A 21,448-nucleotide genomic window follows, 5' to 3' on the forward strand; every position below is an offset into this window, starting at 1 on the left:
TGCCATATATGTGACGTTAATCTAATTATCTATATTAATTTCTGCGTTCACTTTTTCGTAAAATCAAAAGCAACGGTTATGTAGACATACTTCAATCATTCGTACACAATACTCAACAATTCTTGCAACAGGACTTGTAAAAACTATATAATAATTATTTTATTTTTAATGCGTTTACGCATTATCACTTATTATTAATCATTAATCATAAAATAATTCTTATGAAAAATAAGTTTTTCGAGTTGATAATATAATATTTTTAAGCTAAATTTACCTACTAAAATACAATATACCGAAACTTAATAAAAATTGTACTATAATAAAATTCATAAGTATTCATATACGTGTATTCGAACACTTGAATAGACTGAACATAAAATTACTTTCAACCTAATGATATATTATTTTTAATTTTTTTTACTTGATTAAAAACATATTTTTATTTTTAATTCGTTTTACCGACTTTGAATTTAATAAACTATTGAACGTTCAAACAATCCATTGTTTAACACTATTAAAACACTCCTAGTTCTATGTGCCACTTCTACCTAATACAATTACAACTATTGTATATTATTACATTAACATAATATTATTTTTGTTCGTACGTTTACAGTAAACCCTTTACCAACAAATACGAAACCGTTTGTATGCATAGTCCACTACCGCAAACAGTGTTGTTCACGTAATTTGTATTCTTATGGCCACGCAATATTTATCGTTTCGTTCCTTTAAACTTAATCAATACAGTGTGATTCGATTTTAACGCGAATTCATGCTAGATCGCCACAACTTAACCGCCTATTGTAATATTATTAATTTTATTTATATTAAATCGAAAATATTGCTGTGACACCCGGTGAATAACAATTTAGTGACAATAATAGATCCTGTATGCATACAATTAACAATTACCCATGTATTATTTGTGTTCTGGTGCATTTAAATAATATGTATAAAGAAAAAATATTTGTAATTTTACTTGATAATTTTGTTTTTATTCCTATACAAACTGTTTTTTTGTAAGAAATAACTTAGATGTATTCGAATCAAATGTACTCATGTATCACTAAATAATTCGAGTCGTGTTTTAAGTTGATTTAATAATTCATTAATTGCCATTCATAATATGTTTATGTTCCCGTACATATTAGCCACACAATGTAAATAAATCGGATAAATAATTTTTCATCTTATACACACTAACTGCGTAATGACGTTTTGCTTATACTATTTAAGTTCATATCATAGACATAAAAAAATCAAAGCTTCTAATTTGTTTTTCACTGTTGTACAGTTAAAAGTTTAGTAATCCATAGCGAACGTTTGAAATCGATTTTCTGTTTAACTAAATCACACGTACTAACCACACGTTTCCTTACCAACCCATCAATATCTGTAGACTTCAGTTGGATCAAAAATCATAATAATTAATAATAATGACGATTTAATGGTCGGATATATGTTTAGTTACTAATTACACGACTGCGATTTATCACAAGTATTAATTAAAAGACATTTTTAATACGTTGAAAGCAGTACGAGTTTTCTCGCTTGATTACCGATATTTTCAATATCGGCAAAAGTACATCACATTTTTTGATATTATTTACCATATACTTACCTATTGTTGTTAAAATATAATCAACCGGATTGTATAATGTCATTCATGTGGAATTGAAACGTTCGTATGAACAACATTTCGCAATAAATTAAATCTTAGAATTTCAATTAAAATATAAATATAATACAAAAATAATTAAATATAACATGGCGTTCATTTTGATTAAAAGTTTCTATGACTTAGGTCACTCGTCTCGTTTAACGATTTTCAACGAGCCCTATATTAGTTTTAACGTTAACACCATTCCGGGTCGGCCATACATTTCCCTTTGAACCATTTGTACATCAATCTTGTGTTCACGCTAAAACCGCTTAAGTCAACGGAGGCGTTTAAAAATTTCGGATCCTGAAACACAATTCAATAATAATAATATTAAGTTTACCGATCGGTTCAAATGCAAAAGTATCGGTGTAGTTAATTAATGCCGATATTAAAATAATTAACGTTCGTGATTCCTTTTAAGATACGTATTTTTAAAAACAAGTCGAACGACGTCAATCAAGAGAAAAGCGCTCACAAATTTCGGTGGGAAAACTCGTTTACAGTCGTGTCGATCAATATGCTCCCGGTACGCGTTGGTCAAATGAATTCTTGTTTCACGGTCCATGTAAGGTCCACACAGTCGGCAGTCCTCGTTATCGGTGTCGCTCATACTGCAGTTCATTTCAGCGCACATTTTCGGATACGCCATAATGTTCTTCGTTGACACGGCCATGTTCAGGCTGTCTTCTTTACTAAACAGACACATATTACATACAATGTATACGATTTCAAACCGAAACAACAATAACAGTGATATCGATTAAGTGTAACCAAAAACAATACTATCAATAGTTGCATGTACATAAACGAGCGTTCAACTACCGTAGACAACTACTGAATTAACGTTTATTCTCGATTAGTTTCATTCGACGTTTGTTTGCGCCCGTTTCCCAAAAGTTATCTCCGAAAGTTATCATAAACATTTACATTTTTTATACGGTCAACTAAATTGTCGAACACTGATCGTTGGCTTGTTAGTAGCTTTACATTACAAATGGTTTTGCACCGTCTTCGTCAAATCTTTAACAAACCAACTTTTATCACTCGAGGTGTTCAACGTATTTAAGATACCTACTGAACGTATATTATGTGTTCAATACTTTACGTATTTATACGTATCTTATATGATTAATTAAATTAAATTTTACGTGATAAGTCGTTTACGAACAACTTATAAGTAGTATAGTTTAGTTTGACTCATTCAGAGTGACATCACGTTTTATAGATTCTACATTTTTCAAACAGTAAATGTGTTCAACCATTCAATATTAGTACACCAACTGACAATATTCTTGAAAATATCTCACGATCAAGATTTATCAATCAGTAACAATTTTAGTATTATATAAGTAGATGTTAATATAAAAATCCTAACGATTCTAGAGGTAGCTCTGACGTTACAAATAATATGTAGTGTAAGCATTATTACGTGAAATGTTTGTTAAACGATCTTATAGTAATAAACCAATACATTAATACATTAATACATTCTAAATAATTATTTGAAAACATTATTGCTCATATCTTATAGTTTTTAGTTAGGTTTTTTAGCATTAAAATAAGTAGCTAAATACTCTGAGTGCATGATTAAAATGTGTAAATTCGTTTCTATAACTTTAAAAACCATATTAATAATTTTAGTAACAATAATAAACATTAGATCTAACCGCTCAAAGTGGGTCAGTCCAACGATAGCGAATAAGTTAAATAATACTTGTTCGTAAATCAAACGATTTGGTGCATAATGAGCCGATGACAAATTTGGTGACATATTGACCTATAAATTAAAAATTAAAAGTATGAAACCGTAAGTAACTGATCAAATATTCTATATCTTATATCAAAAAATAACTTATAATTATAAAACTTGCCTCCATTATAAATACTTTTAGATCTTTGTCAACGACAAAGTCAAAACGTGCCATTTCAAAGAAATTTGTTTTCGACTTGTATTTTTTCATAAGATTTTTTATCATTGACTCTTTTTTTAAACATACAACTCGTATGGCATCTTCTAACTGGTCCCATATTTTTGTAGCATCTTTGCCTGTAAGCAGTTTAAAAAATACAGTACTTACTATATTATCTAATTAATTATTATATAGTTCAATACAAATATACCCATCGACTTCATAATCACCTAACGTTTTTAAATGTGATTCAACGGCTACTTTCATTGAAGCCTTTTGATGAACGTAATATTTTTTTAAGGACGGCACATTCCAAATAGGTAAATAATCATCTCCGACCACGTATTTGTCTATGTTGTTGGGATCAAACGGTTCGTATTTCACCGGACAAAATCTAAAAATATCTAAACATATTAAAACATGTCACATCTAACTAAAACATTATACATTATGTACAATCATTATTCTTGTTCCTTATAAAAAACCAACACAACTACTTACCTATAGAAAGTGAAACAAGTAAAAATACTTGGGTAACCATCCTATTTACAGTTCCTACAATTATAATTTTATTTTAGTCTATTTAGTTGACTTACGAGTATGTTTGTTTCTTACTCAAAAAGTATTTAGTTTAAAAAAATGTGGTACGCTAGATAACTACAGAATAAAATAACCAGAGTTAATAATCAACTTTATAACTACCCTATCGAGTATATACCCTAAAATATATACAAATATTTATAATGTTAAAGGTCAAAACAATCTAACTGTATATTTGATTAAAGCGATAAGTAGTTGTATAAGAAAGTGAAGTGATCGTAATTATTAAGGCAATGGTAAGTTATTTTTTATGTTTTTTTTTTTTTTTTAATTTGCAAATTGGTTGAATGATGAAATGATCCTCCATTTTTCTTTATCAAAGCAACTCCTTCAATTCTCAAAATGACATTTTTCCTACATCTAATAAAATTTATTTTATATATGACTGTCTAGGATTTTCTGGCTTCCCTAAGGGTTTTTCCTCGATTATAATCGCTATCCATGTATTGTTTCATATCGGATGTCTTATCCACTTAATTCTTCTCTCCACAATTGTCATGTTCATTACCAATCATAATTATTGAAACATTATTGTGTTTGTCTTTTAAAATGTTGAAATTTAATAATTGAATGTACAGTTTTGTCAAACGTAAATAATTTTAGTACATATTACATTTATAATTACTGTTTAAAAAGTATAATATTGTAAACTGTATTTACATAAGTTTATGTTCAATTTATTAGACCGATCACTTACTTCTTTTAATTGTTGTGTAATTATATTCAAATAAACAAAGTCACAATAATAATTTATACTGAATCATATGAACAAACATGGGTTCAAATCAAACACTGTAATAGCATGTCGACCGACCAAATGAAATATTATTAAATTATTTATAAGTAATTTGTATTAATTATGGAACAATGTTAAACACAATATTATATATTTCTCATTGTGCTTATATAATTATTACTTTATTAGTGTGAATTAGTTGACCGTTGAATTAAAGATATTTTTTATTCAATAAGTACTTTAATAATTCGTTTAATTGCAGTTGAGCAATTTATTTTACTCGTAAGAACACATACCATTGTATTATTAAATTTACTTAGAATAATTGATATATGAGATTTTTTCAACGAGCTAATTATTATTTTATTCTAAATTAATACAATTACTGAACTATGAGTGTAATAAAAAGATGCTGTAATTTTTTAGGTCCGAACGTTGAACGAAAACAATATGTTATAAAGGAATAAGGTACTTTTTGCAAGGAAAATATTACTGAATCTATGTAAAATTTACATATTGAAAAAATCAAATGAAATACCTGAACAGAATGTCTCCGTTGTACATATAAACTCTAAGTGGATCTATCGATGTAATGATGGTGTAAACTCCAATATCAAATTTATATCCATCAATTAACAAAGGATTATCAATGTATTCTTGGATAAACGTGCCCGTTGCATTAAAGTCCAATTGGTCAGGTGATTTAATTTTAATACCTCGGTGATTGTTTTGCTTTTGGACAAACAGCTTATGAGGATTTTTTTTCGCCTGTAACAATTATGTGTTTAAACTTAATTTTACACTTTACCCGTGATAACATAAAATGTTTATGAATAAATTGCCATCTACATAAAACATTATCAACTTCGACTTCGTTATCCATTAGATTTTACTTTCCATCGATTATTATGCAAATGTTATGTAAATATATATTGAGTCACGCCAATATTTAACTTAATTAAAAAACAATTGATTTTAAATAAAATTAAACTTAAGTGGAAAATGCACTTGAAACGCAATAACTCGCAAGGGAAAACGATTTACAGAAAATTTGAGTTAGTTAAAATGAAATGCATTTAAAGGCTTAAAAATACATAAAATGTAAGTCAAGATATTATTACTCGGCTATGATAGTAAATAAGAGAAATAATTTTTTTTTTTTTTTTAACTAAATATATTTTAATTGAATTATCTAAGGAAAAAAAATATAATAGAAAGTAAACGTACGAAAAAATATTAATAGAAATTTTAACTGAGTTACTTGTAAAATAATTGTCCCAATAAATCAGTAATTACACTTGTGCTAACTATTTACACAGAGTTTTTACCGATATTTAATTAATATAAACAGTTTGTGTAGAATACAATAAAAAAAGAATATAAATAGATTGTATGTAAAAATATAACTTACAAATTCAGAAAACTTTGATTTTTCTAATGGCATGTGGAAAGCTGGAGGTACGTACGCTATACTTGATGTGGCCAAATCAATTTTGTTGGTTATAAAACCGATGCCAGGGAAATGATTGACCTTTTAAAAAATAAAAATAGAGTATACAAAGTAAATGAAAATAGCTTACAATGTTAAGACTTAATTGATTTACCATATATATTAGCAGCGAATATAACTGTTAAAATACGGATAAATCAATTTTTGGTAATATTTTGTCGTTTAAAAGATAACAAATAGAAATATTTTCTAACAATTCTCAATTACACACTCGCCAGTGCAATTTATGCATTCTTATCATGTTTTCTCAGTTAATTCATAAAACGCAGTAGCATCGAATGCGACATATGTATATATTATTGAAATTGACAGTCGGATAATCTGGTCCAGTAGCAATAATTGTTGTCAATGGTTATTTATAACACTTTTTTAAGAGGATATTCAATCGAATAACTATGGTCAAAAACAATAATAATGGTTTAGTTCTAAGCGCAATAGTGTGATGCACTATGTGTTATAAAAATAATAACATACTAAAGAGGCTTTTAATGTCTTAAATATAATTTTTGTTTTTAAATATTATTTAAAGTTTAAAAACTTTTTTTTATAAATATAAAAAAGGCAAAACTCCTTAGTCGGGTGGAATTCTATAGTCGTGAATGATATTTTTGTTTTGGTATTTTAAATTTAAAACCAATGTGTCATTGCATTCGAAAAAATAATTCTAAGTAAAAAAGATCAGAAGAAACAGTTTATGTTTCAAAAAAATTAATTAAATAGGTTGATTAAACATTTATCGTTCGAACTTTCGCAAAAACAAAAAAGTATCTAAAATTTGGGAAAATCGAAAATGTCATGTTTCTATAAACAGTACGAATTTTATTAAAATATTTCAAAACTATAAAATATTTTGAACTAAATAACTAATATTGTTTAATGGAAATTCGTCTAAATATTTTAAATCAGCAAAATTTCACATCGTAATGCTTATAAAAAATTTTTGCGATTTTCCAATACATTTTATTTTTATTTTTTCTACTACAAATATATTATTATGACAAATAAAATATCCAACTCTTAAACCTTAACTATAACAATTTAAAACGTTATGAATTTTTTACTGAAAAATATGGTTAATATTCATAATTATTATTGATTTATCGAAATGTAATGTTTAAAATATCGTAATATATTTTTTTTTTAATCAAGCTTAATTTTTTTTTATAGTATAATGTAATATATATGAAGATGTTAGTGACAAATTTTCAAAATTTTATTCAAACTTAACTTGTCAGTACTAATTAGTCAACTATCAGAAATCTGTTATAACTGTGATAAAATTATTTTGGTCGAAATTATGTATCCAAATATAAAAAATAAAACACACACGTCATGGTAACACCAATATTTTCCGCGTTTCACTTAAAATCTAAAAAAAAAATTAGTTTCTAGGTACTAATATTAGGATATTACGGTTCAATTATCCAGAGATCTATATGAATATTCTACACAGTAAAATACAGTATTCAATTCGGATGTTTTGAGATCAGTTAAGATTCACCGTTAATAACCAAATATAATTATAATATCGTCCTTATCGAACAACTACTCATTTTATTAATTTAGGCCACCACAAATAATTTGTCGAAGCAACCCTAACGATGCTTATTGTCATACGTCTGGGCCGACCCGGCCATTTATTTTATGTTGTACTAGTCTTGTGCCATAGTTGATAAATGATAATTATTGACAGTATAATTGTACATGGAATACGTCGAATTCAGATGTTTCTATTTTAACAATTATTATATATGTATATAATTTATATAATACAATACATTATATAATTTATGTTGTAAGAATAGGTAATAGAAAATTATGAGAAATGTCTGAAAACATATTCCGCACAGTAATTTTAAATGCACTCAACCGTTTCATGAAAAGTCATTAATTTAATAAATAAGTTTTCTACACGATTGCAGCCCACAAAAAAAATCTGCAGAGCTTACTGAACTGATAGACATTGTGTACGAAAATATCATTATAATTAATGTATGCAAATGTGACATAATATAAATTTCAATACATTTGAACATACATCAACTCAAAAATCGATCGTAAATACTTAACGGTATAATGTAATACAGTACACGTGCACAACATTTTATCTACATTATACGTAGAGAGTTTTATACGTTTCGTCAAATTTATATGTACAGAACATTACCAGATACACGCACGTAATATATTGTACAAAATTAAAAAATAGATGATTTAAACTGATTTTTATCACGGGTAACAATCATTTTTTGTTCAATACTATTACTTGCAAAGGAAAAAACATTTCACTTTTACTATTCCACCTGATGCAAGTATATGTTTGTAAAATGATTTCCATTTTTAGTCTCACGACCAAATGCAAAATAATTTATTATTGATTATTTATTAAAATAGTTAATTCCTCTTAAGAGAAGCGAACATCGAATGTGTCTAGAAACAAGTAATATGCGGGCAGTGTTAATGCAAGAGCCGAAAAATCTTGCGGTAAACGAAAATCACAATTTAATATTAAAATACTATAAACCCAAACGATTTCCTTTATCGACCGCAAGAATCGATCGACACGGCTATCAATGTAGAACGGTAAGACGGTTCAGGTGCGGGGACGTTGAAAACTTACTTTTTGATGAGATTTCAGATCGGAGAAGTCGATGCGGTCGGCGTAAGTTTTGAACGGGTACTCGTGGGACCACAGCACGTCCCAATCGACCTTTTGGTCGAACGGTCTTCTGGTGTAACCGTAGACGTTGAACACGTCGAACACGTGCACCAGGTGTCCGGCATCGGGCTGAAAAAAAAAAAACCATGCGAACGGGTAAGCGGTGCGCGGGGGGGGGGGGGGAACGCGTCCGTCCGCGTTACACGGTCTTACGTTTTTCGCCAGTACCACGTAAGAGGGCCGCCGAGGTTGCCTCGTGGGCTCGTCGTCGGCGCGCCGCCCGGCCGGGTACGGCTGCTGCCCGTTGTGATGATACTTGTTGTGCTCGTATTGGATCGAGTTCAGTTGGAAGAAGTTGACGGCCAGCAGGACCGCGCACAGGACCAGCATGAAGCCGGTGACCAGCGGCAGGGAGAGCCACCGGATTCTTCTCATCGTCGGAGACGGCGGTTAAGGGACCGGGATTTCGCGAGCCGGCCGTGACGCGCGTGTGCCTCGTCGACATTACGCGCCGCACTGCGCTTGGTCGTCGTGGTCGGCGGTACACACGCGCGCGTAACAGGTCGCGTAGAAAGTAGGCCGGAGACCCGTTACTCGGCGCGCGAGCTCATCCTCGTTCCTTTCACCGTCTGGCCGGTTGGAGTCCGCGGCGGCCGTACCCGGACGTTGGCGCGTACAACAGGGCCGGGACACGAATCCGGTGGGCGGCGGCGGCGGCGTGTTGCGGACGCGTTACCGACGGACGGGACACGCGCGTCCGCGTGTTTTCTACGCTTTTTACCTGCAACGTGCCGCACGAACGGCACCGATAACGTTGCCGTAGCATATGTTTCTAGACCCATGTCTTGGTGAACCCATTGATGTTGTAAGTTCTCGAAAACGCTTTTGAAACTACTAGATCGCCGAATAACAATAGACTGTAATAGATATGGTTTAAAATCGGAGTTCGTTTAACAACCGTATTACGATTACATTTTTATTTATTAGATATCCACATTTTTTGTTTATATCAAGACAATTTTTTCATCTCAACATATTATGGCATTACATTAAAGCTAAACGGAGTCAGATAGTACCGAAAATGTTTTCCAAAAATTTTTTTTTTTTTTTTCAACTTTGATATCATAGGTCCTAATTTCACGTTCATTAATTTGTGTAAAACTAATATTTTTAGAAACGTATAGGTAATATCGACAGCTAATTGCCAAAACCTCGTAACTGGAATTTTTTTATATTTTTTAAAAATATCATTGGTAGCCTAAGTTTTACATGCTGTAAAAACGATTGTGGTGTTCATTGTGATACGGTTTAAATTGTAATTTCAAAACCTCGTTACTAGAAGTCGGAAAAAAAATACCAAGTTACGAGGTTTTGTTATAATCTTAATATTGTATTACTGAAAATGAATAAAATGAATAAACACGTACATCGGGTACTCATTATTGATATCCTAATATTCATATTAAGTTATTAAATTCATATATGTATGCGTTTATTATTTTAATGATTTATTTGAGCTTTACAATAACATATCACATTATTATCATTCTAATTAATATTTTAACACAACAAATTACTGCGTTGTCTTAATTTTATTTTATGCCACATTTCAAAATAGTTCGTTTAAAATGGAGATAGTTTTGATAAGATATTAATCGCCAAAGAACACCCGTACCAACAGGCTACTATAAAATTATACATAATACGATTTAAAATATTTATCACAGTAACAATCGTTAAATGTTATACAATTTATATCTTTACGATGTACTCGTAGATAAAGTTTATAGATTGTGTTCAGTTCAGTCTTATTTTTCTGTATTTTAAACTAAATTATTTCATTTTATTTTAACACCGGTTTGAAATATTTTAAGACCTATGTGGTCATTAATCAATAATTTATTTGATTTTGTTAATTAATTCAAAGACAGTTATTCATTCATTTAAAAATTAATTTAAATTATAATTCATATTTTATTTGATAAATAATGGCTTTTGCTTCATTTCTTAGCAACTATATTTGTTGTGGGATTGAAAATAAATCTACTTTGAAAAAGTCACAATAATTAGTGATGAGTGTAGTATCAAAACCGCAATATATTCTTGAGTAATACTCTTTTAAAGTCAGCAATTGATGATAAAATTGAAATTTCATAGCATTATCTAGAAAAAGGTCATACTCAGATAGAGGTAAATAATATATACGCCAAAATTGAATATAAATTAAAAAAAAGAGAAATATATCTTCCTATAGATTATTTAAGTGTTTGTTGAGATTCTAGATCTGCAAACTCTTACCAAATAAAATACCTTGATTGCACATGTTTTAAAGACTTTAAATCATTAAAAGAATACTCTTCAATAAGACCGGGTCATCGTCGTGGTGATCCTACTGCTAATGATGTTAGATGTTTAAATTATAGCCAAGATGGATTTATTCAATTTAAAATAAACTAGAATGATGAATGGAAATTAATGCCCCGAACACGAAATAATATCTGAACATCTGAATTACTTCTTTTGTACAAACATCATATTAAAATTAAATTTGAAAAATACAAGCATCTTCAAGAGCTTAAAAAAGTACTTCCCAATCATATATGGAATTTGTATACAAATTGCCTCACCATGAAAAATAAAACAATAATACGAGTATATACTGTATAATGAAATATTTGATTGTGTTATTATTTATTTATTATTATTTATTCATTATTTTTATTTAAAAGATACATTTACTTTAATTTTCATATTTATTTAAATATTATATACTATAGTTTAATATAAAGTTTTTAACTAACGGGATGTTATATTTTATCATGATTAAAAAAAACCTTGTATTTAAAAATAAAATTATGGCAAAAACTTATAACTAAAATAAAAATAAATTTACTATAAAAATTAAATTTTTTTTATTTAAAAATTGTACGTAATTGTAGAATTGATCAGTATTATAAAGTAACAGTTATATTATATTATATTAAATCAATCAAATGTCTTTTATCCCTCGTGAACGATATGTAAAAATTGAGTTAGAGGTTTTAGCACGTAGTTGTCAATATGGAAAACTGTTTATACAGCAACCTGACAGGTTTTACACTTAATTCTTTATATTTTGAAACAGAGGAGCCTATTGAAACATTTTTATCCAACCATACTCTGACTGCTAAATATTTTTGTGTTATTAATGACCTTATTGCATTTTCAGAACAATCTCCCCAAACTATTAATCCATATTGGATAATTGATTTATATAACGCAATATATACAGTAAAAATGGTTCCTTTGGATTGAATTTTGTTTAGTTTATACATTTTGAAGATAACAGACCTTAGGCGCATAAACAAACCCGAAACATGTATTTCCCACCTTAAGTTCCAGTCAAAAATTAAACCTAGATATTTAACTCTAGTTGCTTTAATTATTTTTTGGCAATCATATGAGGTTGACAATATATTGTTTGTATCACAAGAATCTATAACAATATCGTCTATGGGTATATAAAATATTAGTTATGGACAGTAGTGCCCACGTAGGGGTATCAAGTAGTGCAATTGTACTGATTTCTCATGGGTCCTAGGGCCTATATACATATGAGAGACTCACTCTGGTCTCTGGAGCAAACATTTTAAATGCACAACTATTCATTTTCGTGTAATGTGACCCAAATGCTTATGTTTGCACGGTGTTACTGTACCATTCGCGCGTGTTCGGCTCACGATGCTGTCGATCCATCGGAGTGTCGGTATTTTTACGAACATCATAGGAAAGTTACATTACGAGACAACGCTAGTAAAAACCGTAATCCAGTTGCTCGAAGCGAATCATCCGATTATATTGAAATTCTCATTTGAACTGCTTTTGTTAGATCCAGTGAGTTGGTTAATAAGTTTCCACATCAATTTGAGGTCAGAGATTGTATTAGAACATTTTTACAACAATTTTTAACAAACATATTCTTTTAATATCTTACATAATTGAAATTTATCGAAGTTATTTATGGTAGCAAAAATAGAAATTTGTATGGCTCCTTAGTAAAAAAAAAAAATAATAACCATAATTTGATAAGTTATATTTCAATGAATGTGTTATAACATTCTTGTTATGACATTTTATGTTTTCCTCATATCATAAAAATAAATTATAATAGATTAAACTATTATAAATATTTATCGTCAAAATGTATGCATAAATAACGTAAGTTAATATTTGCAAAATCATCGTTTTTACATTGCGATTAAAGTACATCATATATAAATAGATACAAAAAAAATCCAAAAACATTATATGAGCAGTACAACTGGACATAATAAGAACAACAAATGTACGATAGGCAACTAATTATGCTCATATGTTTAGTAAATGTTATATTACCTATTTTAAAGGTTTTGCTAATTTCGTCTTTCTGTCGTCCCATGTTTATCATAAATATATTTATATTATATTATTTATTTTATATTAATATTATTATGATAGAAATGTATTACACACTACTTAATAAACTATTATTTACTTATAAAATATAATCAAAAATTATGTCCCGATGTCTAAATTTTTTATACGTTCGATTTAGGTAAATATAATGTCCATTTACGTAATTTAACTTATCTCATTCGTTCTGTATACGTTCAGTGATTAGTTTTGGTATAGTCAATATGTATGGTACATACCTTGATCGTCTCCAGTAGAAGAGAAAAAATACACCAAAATCTCATTTACTCTTCACATTTTGTATTTGAACAAAATTCAAATCAGTTGAAATAAACAAAATGTATGTAATGATTCACAAAAATCCATACGAAATCAGATTTTAAGACAAAATTATAAAATTTTATCAAACAAAAAGAAAATTACGTACTAGAATAATTAGATTAAGCTGGTTTAGTAGATAATTAATCCAATAATGTATATTATTTCTGGGTGATAACCGAAACACAATATACAATAGGTTAAATGAATTATGATTGAAAATAATATCAAACTGATTATAGTTAAAAACAGTTAACTTTATTCACTGACTAAATAAATTATTTGAGTATGAAAAATCGTAATTTGTATTAATTTGTCGTAAGTATCGCGACAGAGCCAACAATTGTTTATACCACGGGATTACGTTGGTGAAAGATACGTAAGAAATGTTAAAAGCGTGGTAGGTATTACACCATTTGATATTTCATTCAAAATTTAAGTTTTTAAATGTTGATTGCTAGTAAAATATATATATATATATATATATATATATATTTGTATAGATTAACATACACAATTTGTTGTGCCAACACTATGGTTCAGTGCCGATTGGTAGAAGGCATTGGATACACGTGTGCAATTCATTTCTCTCCCTTACTTGCTCTTTCTTTCTCTAAAACTTTCTTTTTTTTTTTTTTTTGGCAAGTACACAACAAACACGCGCATTGATATATATATATATAAGTATATATATACATGATATAAATGCATATAATAATAATATTGTGAGTAACGAAAATACGAAAATGTTATGCGCATATTCCTTTGAAATAAAATCCTCTGGTTGGAGAACACAATTATATTTAAAATGGCAGTAATACAATAACGGGAAATAATCAAAAGGATAAACAAGGTATAAGGGTATCGTTTTATATTTTAATTTGAGTGATGACACCTATTAGGAAACATTTTTAATATTATTATTTATATAATCAATTTATTATAATCCTAATTTTTGATGTTTAGATTTGCGAATAATTGACAAGGACGCCACTTATACTTTTTTTAGTTGATCATTTATTTGTTGATCTACGCTTTAAATGAAATTTACATTTTAAAGCATACATTCAATATTTCTTTCGTAATTTAATACTAAATTAAGTTTATTAATTATTATGTACCAGCTTATAATTTTCCTATAATGACAACATTAATGTTACTCAATAGTTATAATTTTACTTCAATCGTAATAACCACTGATACCTACTTACAAAGAAAAAATTATATAATATATATATATATTCTTCTCTTTCGCCTTTCTCCCAATTATTTGGGGTCTATTTTTAGTTTATTTTATTATCAATTATGTAATTTAATAATATTTTATTTAATTACAACCATTGGCTTTTAAATACAATGTTTAAATAAGAATTTTACACATTCGTAACTTATCTGTTTACATGATTAATTTTTTTCACAGTTTGCGTATTTTACAAAGGAGAAAATATATGTAATCAAACGTCGTCTGAGATAAATTCAAGCCTATTCCATTTCACTTGTATTTTATTGTATACGCCTATATGAATCAACAGGAATTCAAACATTTTCGCTTCCATACATTTAATATATTCTCTACCCTTCTTAAAAATAATTTAAAAATTATATAAAGTTCATACTTACATGTGCTGAAAAAAATAATTGATAAATACTAATTATACTTAAATTTTAAAAAAAATCAACAGCAATTTTATTTTATACATTCTATAATTTATAAAAACCATCAAAACATTTTTAATTCAATTCAATTTTTATTTCAAATTAATATGTACATCTTAGTTAAATATTTTTTCGAAACAGTATTTAATACTCAAGTAAAAAATTTTCGTTTCATAATTTGTAAAAAAAAAAAAAAAAAATGTAACTTTGATTGATAAACAAATTTTCAATTTTTGTTAAAACTATTTTTTTCGTGAAATCTTATAGCATCTGATCTAGCTTACGCTATTATGGAGTGAATTGGTTTTAAAATCAAAGAGCCAAAATGGCTTGTAAAATCTTTATAAAAAAAAAATCTAATAAAATTTAGAACATTTTTACTGCACATAATTATCTACACTTCTATAGGATTATTTTTTTTTTTTTATACTTTAAGACATGAATTCATATAAAGACATTTCTTGCAACTATAAATAATGTTATGTATTGACTATTTTACAACTATTAAACGCTTATCAAACGTCAGATTACTCTGTCTTTAGAATATTGTCGTCATGTTAAAACTCGATTTTTCGTCTAATTTTATGATAAATATTTTATATAAAATAACTGATAAAAGTTTACATTTGATTTAGGTACAAAGAATTTGAAAAAATAAAAAATGCACTTTATAACGAGAAATATGTATATAAATACAATTATTAAAAATCTAAAATCTAGATATCATTTAAAAAAATTAAAATAAAGCTTTAAAAAATGTGTGTACAAGTATGAAATAAAATATATAATAATATAAATAAATAAAATATAAAATAATTTATTGTACATAATCTGAGTTATATGATTTGGTAATATAACTTGATTTAAATAGTGAATATAGTAAGGAATGATGACTGAATATTTTTGGAACATTATTTCTTTATACCATATTACTCGTATTTTTTAGTTTTTGTCATTAATATACAATTTTATAATATTTATCAATTGTGATATATTATATCACAATTGATAAATATTCAAATTTATACATATATTAATTATGTGGTATATATTTTTTTCTATTTCTATTTAGTTATCTAAGTTTTATGATAAAATAAAATACGCCATTAGCATTTAAATTGTGTTATGTAAATACATAACATATGAATAATACTTTTGTAGAGCAAAACTATTTTTAACTTTTTAATTTAATAATACCATCACTGTAAATATCATACATATAATTATTTTATAGTATTATAAGATTCTGGGCAAAAATATGTAATACTGTGAAAATAGTTTACCACTACATTTCACCAAAGTACGGGAGCTAAAGAAATATTCATGTTTCTGTTCCATTTGTATAACAACACTAAATATCCACCGCCGTAATAAAACCAAAAAAGTAAATGAATACAAAGTTATGAACATAAAATAATGGGTATTTTATCAACGATGTCATAAATTGTATTTCATACATAGCAATTTAGCATGTAATAACATCAACTAGAAAAAAACGTAAATGCGTTAAAAACCTAATTTTGTAGTTATTACTTTCAAATTTAAAAACATATTTTCCAGTTGTCTATGTTATTATTAAATAGATATTATCTATATAATTTCAAAGCTTTTTCTATGAGAAATATATGTGTTCGTATGAATATATGAATATCATAATATAGGACCACTATTTTATAAACAGAGATCAGAAAGGTTATGACGATTTGACTCGTAAAAAATTTAAAACTCTAGTTTGGTGAAAGCTTTTGAAAATGTTTGTTATCATAGTTTGCTCAAGTTTACTTATTTGCTATGCTGAAACTATTAACTTATATAGTTTCTATTTTGGCTTAAAATTTTGTTTTGACATTAAAATTTCAACTTATATTATTAAAAAAATATGGTAAGTATTTCTGCTACCATAAATGATTCATTTTTAGAAATATAAACTAATCAATCTAACCTCTTTCACTCAGATTTTTTTTTTCGAGAGCAATGAACTTCAGTTTCAAGTTCCAAAAATGAATCAGTAATACCATTTTTTCAAGGATGTAAGGTAAAGGTTACTTTTGGGCTTTTGGGGTTGCTGAGGGGTTTGATATACTAAGGTAATAATTATTTTTATTGCTGGTATCTATTAATTTACTGACTGGGATGTTTGTAATGGTGGTGGGGAAGTTTAACCTCCAAAATTATCTTTAACTACGTCACTGCCATTTATTCATTATTTTAAATCATCCTGCCTAGGAGTTTCGCTTTTTTATAATTTAAAACTTCATAAAAATAAGCCAAGTTAAAATAAAATCTAGTGGTTTACAAAATATTAATAAGTGTATGTGAAAACAGAGCCACTCGGACACTTGTGGGTGAAAAACTATGGTCGTCATCGTATGCGTGTACGAGACCATTAACTAATGACATTTATGTAAAATAATACAATATTATGCCAAATACTATAATTGACTTGGTTTTATTAAACACGTCACGTTTGTAAAATATTATTAAAAATAATAATAAAAATAATAATTAAAAGCAAAAATTAACTATTCTGTCTGCCGAGGCAACATACGTCTTCAAGAGGATTTTTGTTCTATTTTTAGATGTATATGAATTTTATTAAATGAAGCTCGTATAGAAAAAACCTTGTCCTGATTTTATTTTTTGTGGATTTCCACGGTATAGTGTATAAATTATGATTTATAAATATTCACTACTTCGCCTACTGAAGAAGTCAGTTTTTAGATACCACCTACTAATATTTCTGCACAAACCCACACAGTCGTCGTAATAAAAAAATAAAAATAAGTTTAAACTAATCAAATCAAAATGATAAAAAAAACAATAAAATTAACTAGAAGTATTTGATACCTTACTAATCAAATCTACCGTTGCTTTTATAATACGTTGTCTAGTGTTGTTAAAATTGGTAGCGCATATGTGGACACAAAAACTTAACGTCGCTGTAATCGTTTGCACCCGACTGAATAAAAAGTTTTCAGCAATTGAAATACCAACCATTAATAGATTTTTACTGTTGAAAACATGCTCCTAGGATGGTGCATTTATAATGGTGTTATTTTGGTGTTATGGGATATTTCGTTTCTTTTAGGGAATCGTTCAAAGGCGTCATTTGGGGGGGGGGCAGACTATGGTAAATGCCTCACTCTAAGAAATTTTAAAAAGTTGGCAATTCTTTGTCCGATGATCAAATGCTAAAATCAGTAAATAATAAATTTTATTTATTATTTAGTACCTACTCAGAAATCAGATAATATTCTCTTTTAAATACACGTTCACGATTTATTAAAAGTTGAGAAACACTGGTTTCTCCACGGTTTATGACAATCGTTATTACGCGAAGCTCATAAACTTTATTTTTGGTTTATTACATGTTTTTAAATATGTGATCTTTATAAAACAGTTTTCGTGATATCAATACCATAAAAATTGAGCTCATAATCTATAAAAAACCGTTAAAATCGTTCCTATTCACCCCTACAACGATACATTATATTTGAGATAAAATTTTATGTTTTTATAAATAAGTTCTGTAAAATATTAAATATACAAATAATAAAATTATAAGTATTTATTTAATTAGTTTTATATTATTATTCCATTAAACCTACTGATAGGTAACTTATAGCCTGAAGGATAAATAAATGTTTTACTATTTTTAATGTTATTATATTGTTAATTGGGTAAATTGAAAAGTTTCATGTTCTTTGTTTATCATCGTGACATCATTATTCATTACTAGGGAACGGATTTTTATGTAAATACATATTTTTATTAAAACGAGATATTAAATATCCGATAATAAATGTACATGATTTAAATCATTCCTATTAATATGATGATACTTTAATTTTACATATTTTTACATATTTTGGTATAATTACATATTTTTATATATTTCACTAATTTGTAAATATTTTTAAACATGTTTTATCATTTCATCATTCATACGTCTTCTTCATACAAAAGTACAAGAAATTATTTCAAATTTAAATCTAGGAACTTCTATCGCTATTAGAAAAGCTCAAAATACTATGCAAAATAAAACATTGAAAACTAATTTAATTTTCATCTCAGTGAATTTTAGTTTTATTGCACATACGTTTACAAAATTAGAAACAAAAATATGTCCTTAAATAAAAGTATGCAAATTGTTGAATCAATGATTGCAAAATGAAAACTTGTAAGCGGACCAATAGGAGATGTAAAAAAGAAAATTCATGCTGTTACAGAAAAAAATTCCAGGCTATATTGATTTTAAATCAATCAATGACATAATGAGTGGAAGATACCCTTCAAAAAATTTGAAATTATCGCCTTCTGATATTATGGGCTTCAAATATCCTTTAATCAACCGATGTAGGTTAATGTAGAACGATCATTTAGCCGTTTTAAAAATATTTTCAGATATAATAGGCCACATTTAATATTTGATAATTTAAAAGATATTGTAATAATTCAATGCAACAAATCATTTTGATAATTTAATAATTATATTTATTTTTTTTTTATTACATTTTTTTCCTACATATTGGGGTGTTTTTAGTACATATTTTATAAATTGTACTTACATATATATGCATGTATATATTATATATTATAATTTCTGTATTTTTATTACATATAAATCCGTTCAAATATTCATTATTAATCCTTACATGTTTTGCTCCAAAAAAATATTTTATTGATAGTCTGTGGTCCATAAATATAAAATATTTAAGTATATAGGTAACCATAGTTTTTTAAATATTATGAAGTCGGCGAATTTAATCAGTTTCCCCACCCTTTCAAAAGTTGAAATAACGCCCCTGGAATCGTTCCTTTCGTTCCCGGTTCACAAATGGAACGATTCGAAATGATTCATTCCTTCCGGTCACTTATTCATACCATTACCACTGCCGATTCAGCGATGCACCGTTGCAGTTTTGCACAAAGTGTAACGATATTTACGCGATCGACATTGTCGCTCCGATTTTATGCCGACATTAGCAATTGCCGTTGGGTGCAAAATGTAAAACTGAAGGTACTTGTAGATTTTTCAAATGAGTCGGTTGTTAGCCTATAACAGTAATTAACACTAAAATATCTTTATTCCCAAATACGCGCATTGCACACCGATGACGGCACAGATATAAAAGTGTTTGTTGTCAGTATAATTTACATGAACTAATAGAGAGTATGGAGAATAATCGGTCACCATTAGATACAAGATAGGTACTTTTACCGACTACTAAATATCTATTGACTAGTACTTACTAGTTATTAGGTATTATCATTATACTTACCTATGTATAATCCACGTATAAATTAACAATAAATATTAGCATAACCATATTTTTCTAGATTTATTTTATTTTATAATTTTATATAAATTAAACAATATGTCCCAGTGGTATGTTCAGCTTTTTCCTATTGTTGGGGGGGGGGATGAACTGTATTTTGTTTTTTCGATATAAGTCATAGGCTTAAATTTAGAAAATGTTCTGGTTGGTAAATATCATTGATACATTGATATTGGTTAAAACCTAACTATAGAGACACAATACTTCAATAGCACAGATAAAACTGAATGCAAAATTCGAATTTTGAAACGCACGAGTACGCTTTAAACTGTAATCTACAGCAGTGTTTCCCAACTTCTTTTACCCGCGGAACCTTAGCAGGAGATTGAACGTTTTGTAGAACCCCAATATTTTTTCTATAATATTAATACAGACATGTTTTGTATACTTAAATGAATGGGTTACCGGACACTTCCGGCACAAGAATGTCATTAATATAAAAAAAACAAGACAGCTTTAACATTTTATTTTGTTTATTACTATTACAATATTATAAATGTACTCGTACAAAGCTTAAAATTTAATATTTATCTCTCATCATCTCTAAGACAGATTCAATGAGAAGATTGGAATCTTTTCATAACTGTTTTTAAATTTGGAGTTATTCCTGAAAGTTGGATTCG

General features: G+C 27.9%; 1 protein-coding gene across 1 annotated transcript; it reads right to left on the reverse strand.

Annotated features, from left to right (window-relative positions):
• Positions 1-1,725: 1,725 nt before the first annotated feature.
• LOC112681445 (tubulin polyglutamylase ttll6) lies at positions 1,726-9,615 on the reverse strand. The gene is made up of 9 exons (XM_025551699.1): positions 9,295-9,615; positions 9,043-9,210; positions 6,324-6,443; positions 5,451-5,680; positions 3,807-3,970; positions 3,538-3,713; positions 3,334-3,443; positions 2,142-2,358; positions 1,726-1,969 (listed from the first exon to the last, which is right to left on the reverse strand). The coding sequence occupies exons 1-9, from the start codon at positions 9,514-9,516 to the stop codon at positions 1,859-1,861; spliced, it is 1,518 nt and encodes a 505-aa protein (XP_025407484.1). The 5' UTR covers positions 9,517-9,615; the 3' UTR covers positions 1,726-1,858.
• Between the last annotated feature and the right edge of the window lie 11,833 nt (positions 9,616-21,448).

Source organism: Sipha flava, unplaced genomic scaffold, assembly GCF_003268045.1.
Source record: "Sipha flava isolate LNK unplaced genomic scaffold, YSA_version1 102_pilon_pilon, whole genome shotgun sequence".
Taxonomy (NCBI): Eukaryota; Metazoa; Arthropoda; class Insecta; order Hemiptera; family Aphididae; genus Sipha; species Sipha flava.

Coding starts and splice junctions, on each gene's coding strand:
- LOC112681445 (XM_025551699.1), bottom strand. CDS start 9,516: ATGAGAAGAATCCGGTGGCTCTCCCTGCCGCTGGTCACCGGCTTCATG. Junction 5,681..6,323: donor AATCAAAGTTTTCTGAATTT/GTAAGTTATATT, acceptor TAATTGTTACAG/GCGAAAAAAAATCCTCATAA. Junction 3,971..5,450: donor AACGGAGACATTCTGTTCAG/GTATTTCATTTG, acceptor AGATATTTTTAG/ATTTTGTCCGGTGAAATACG.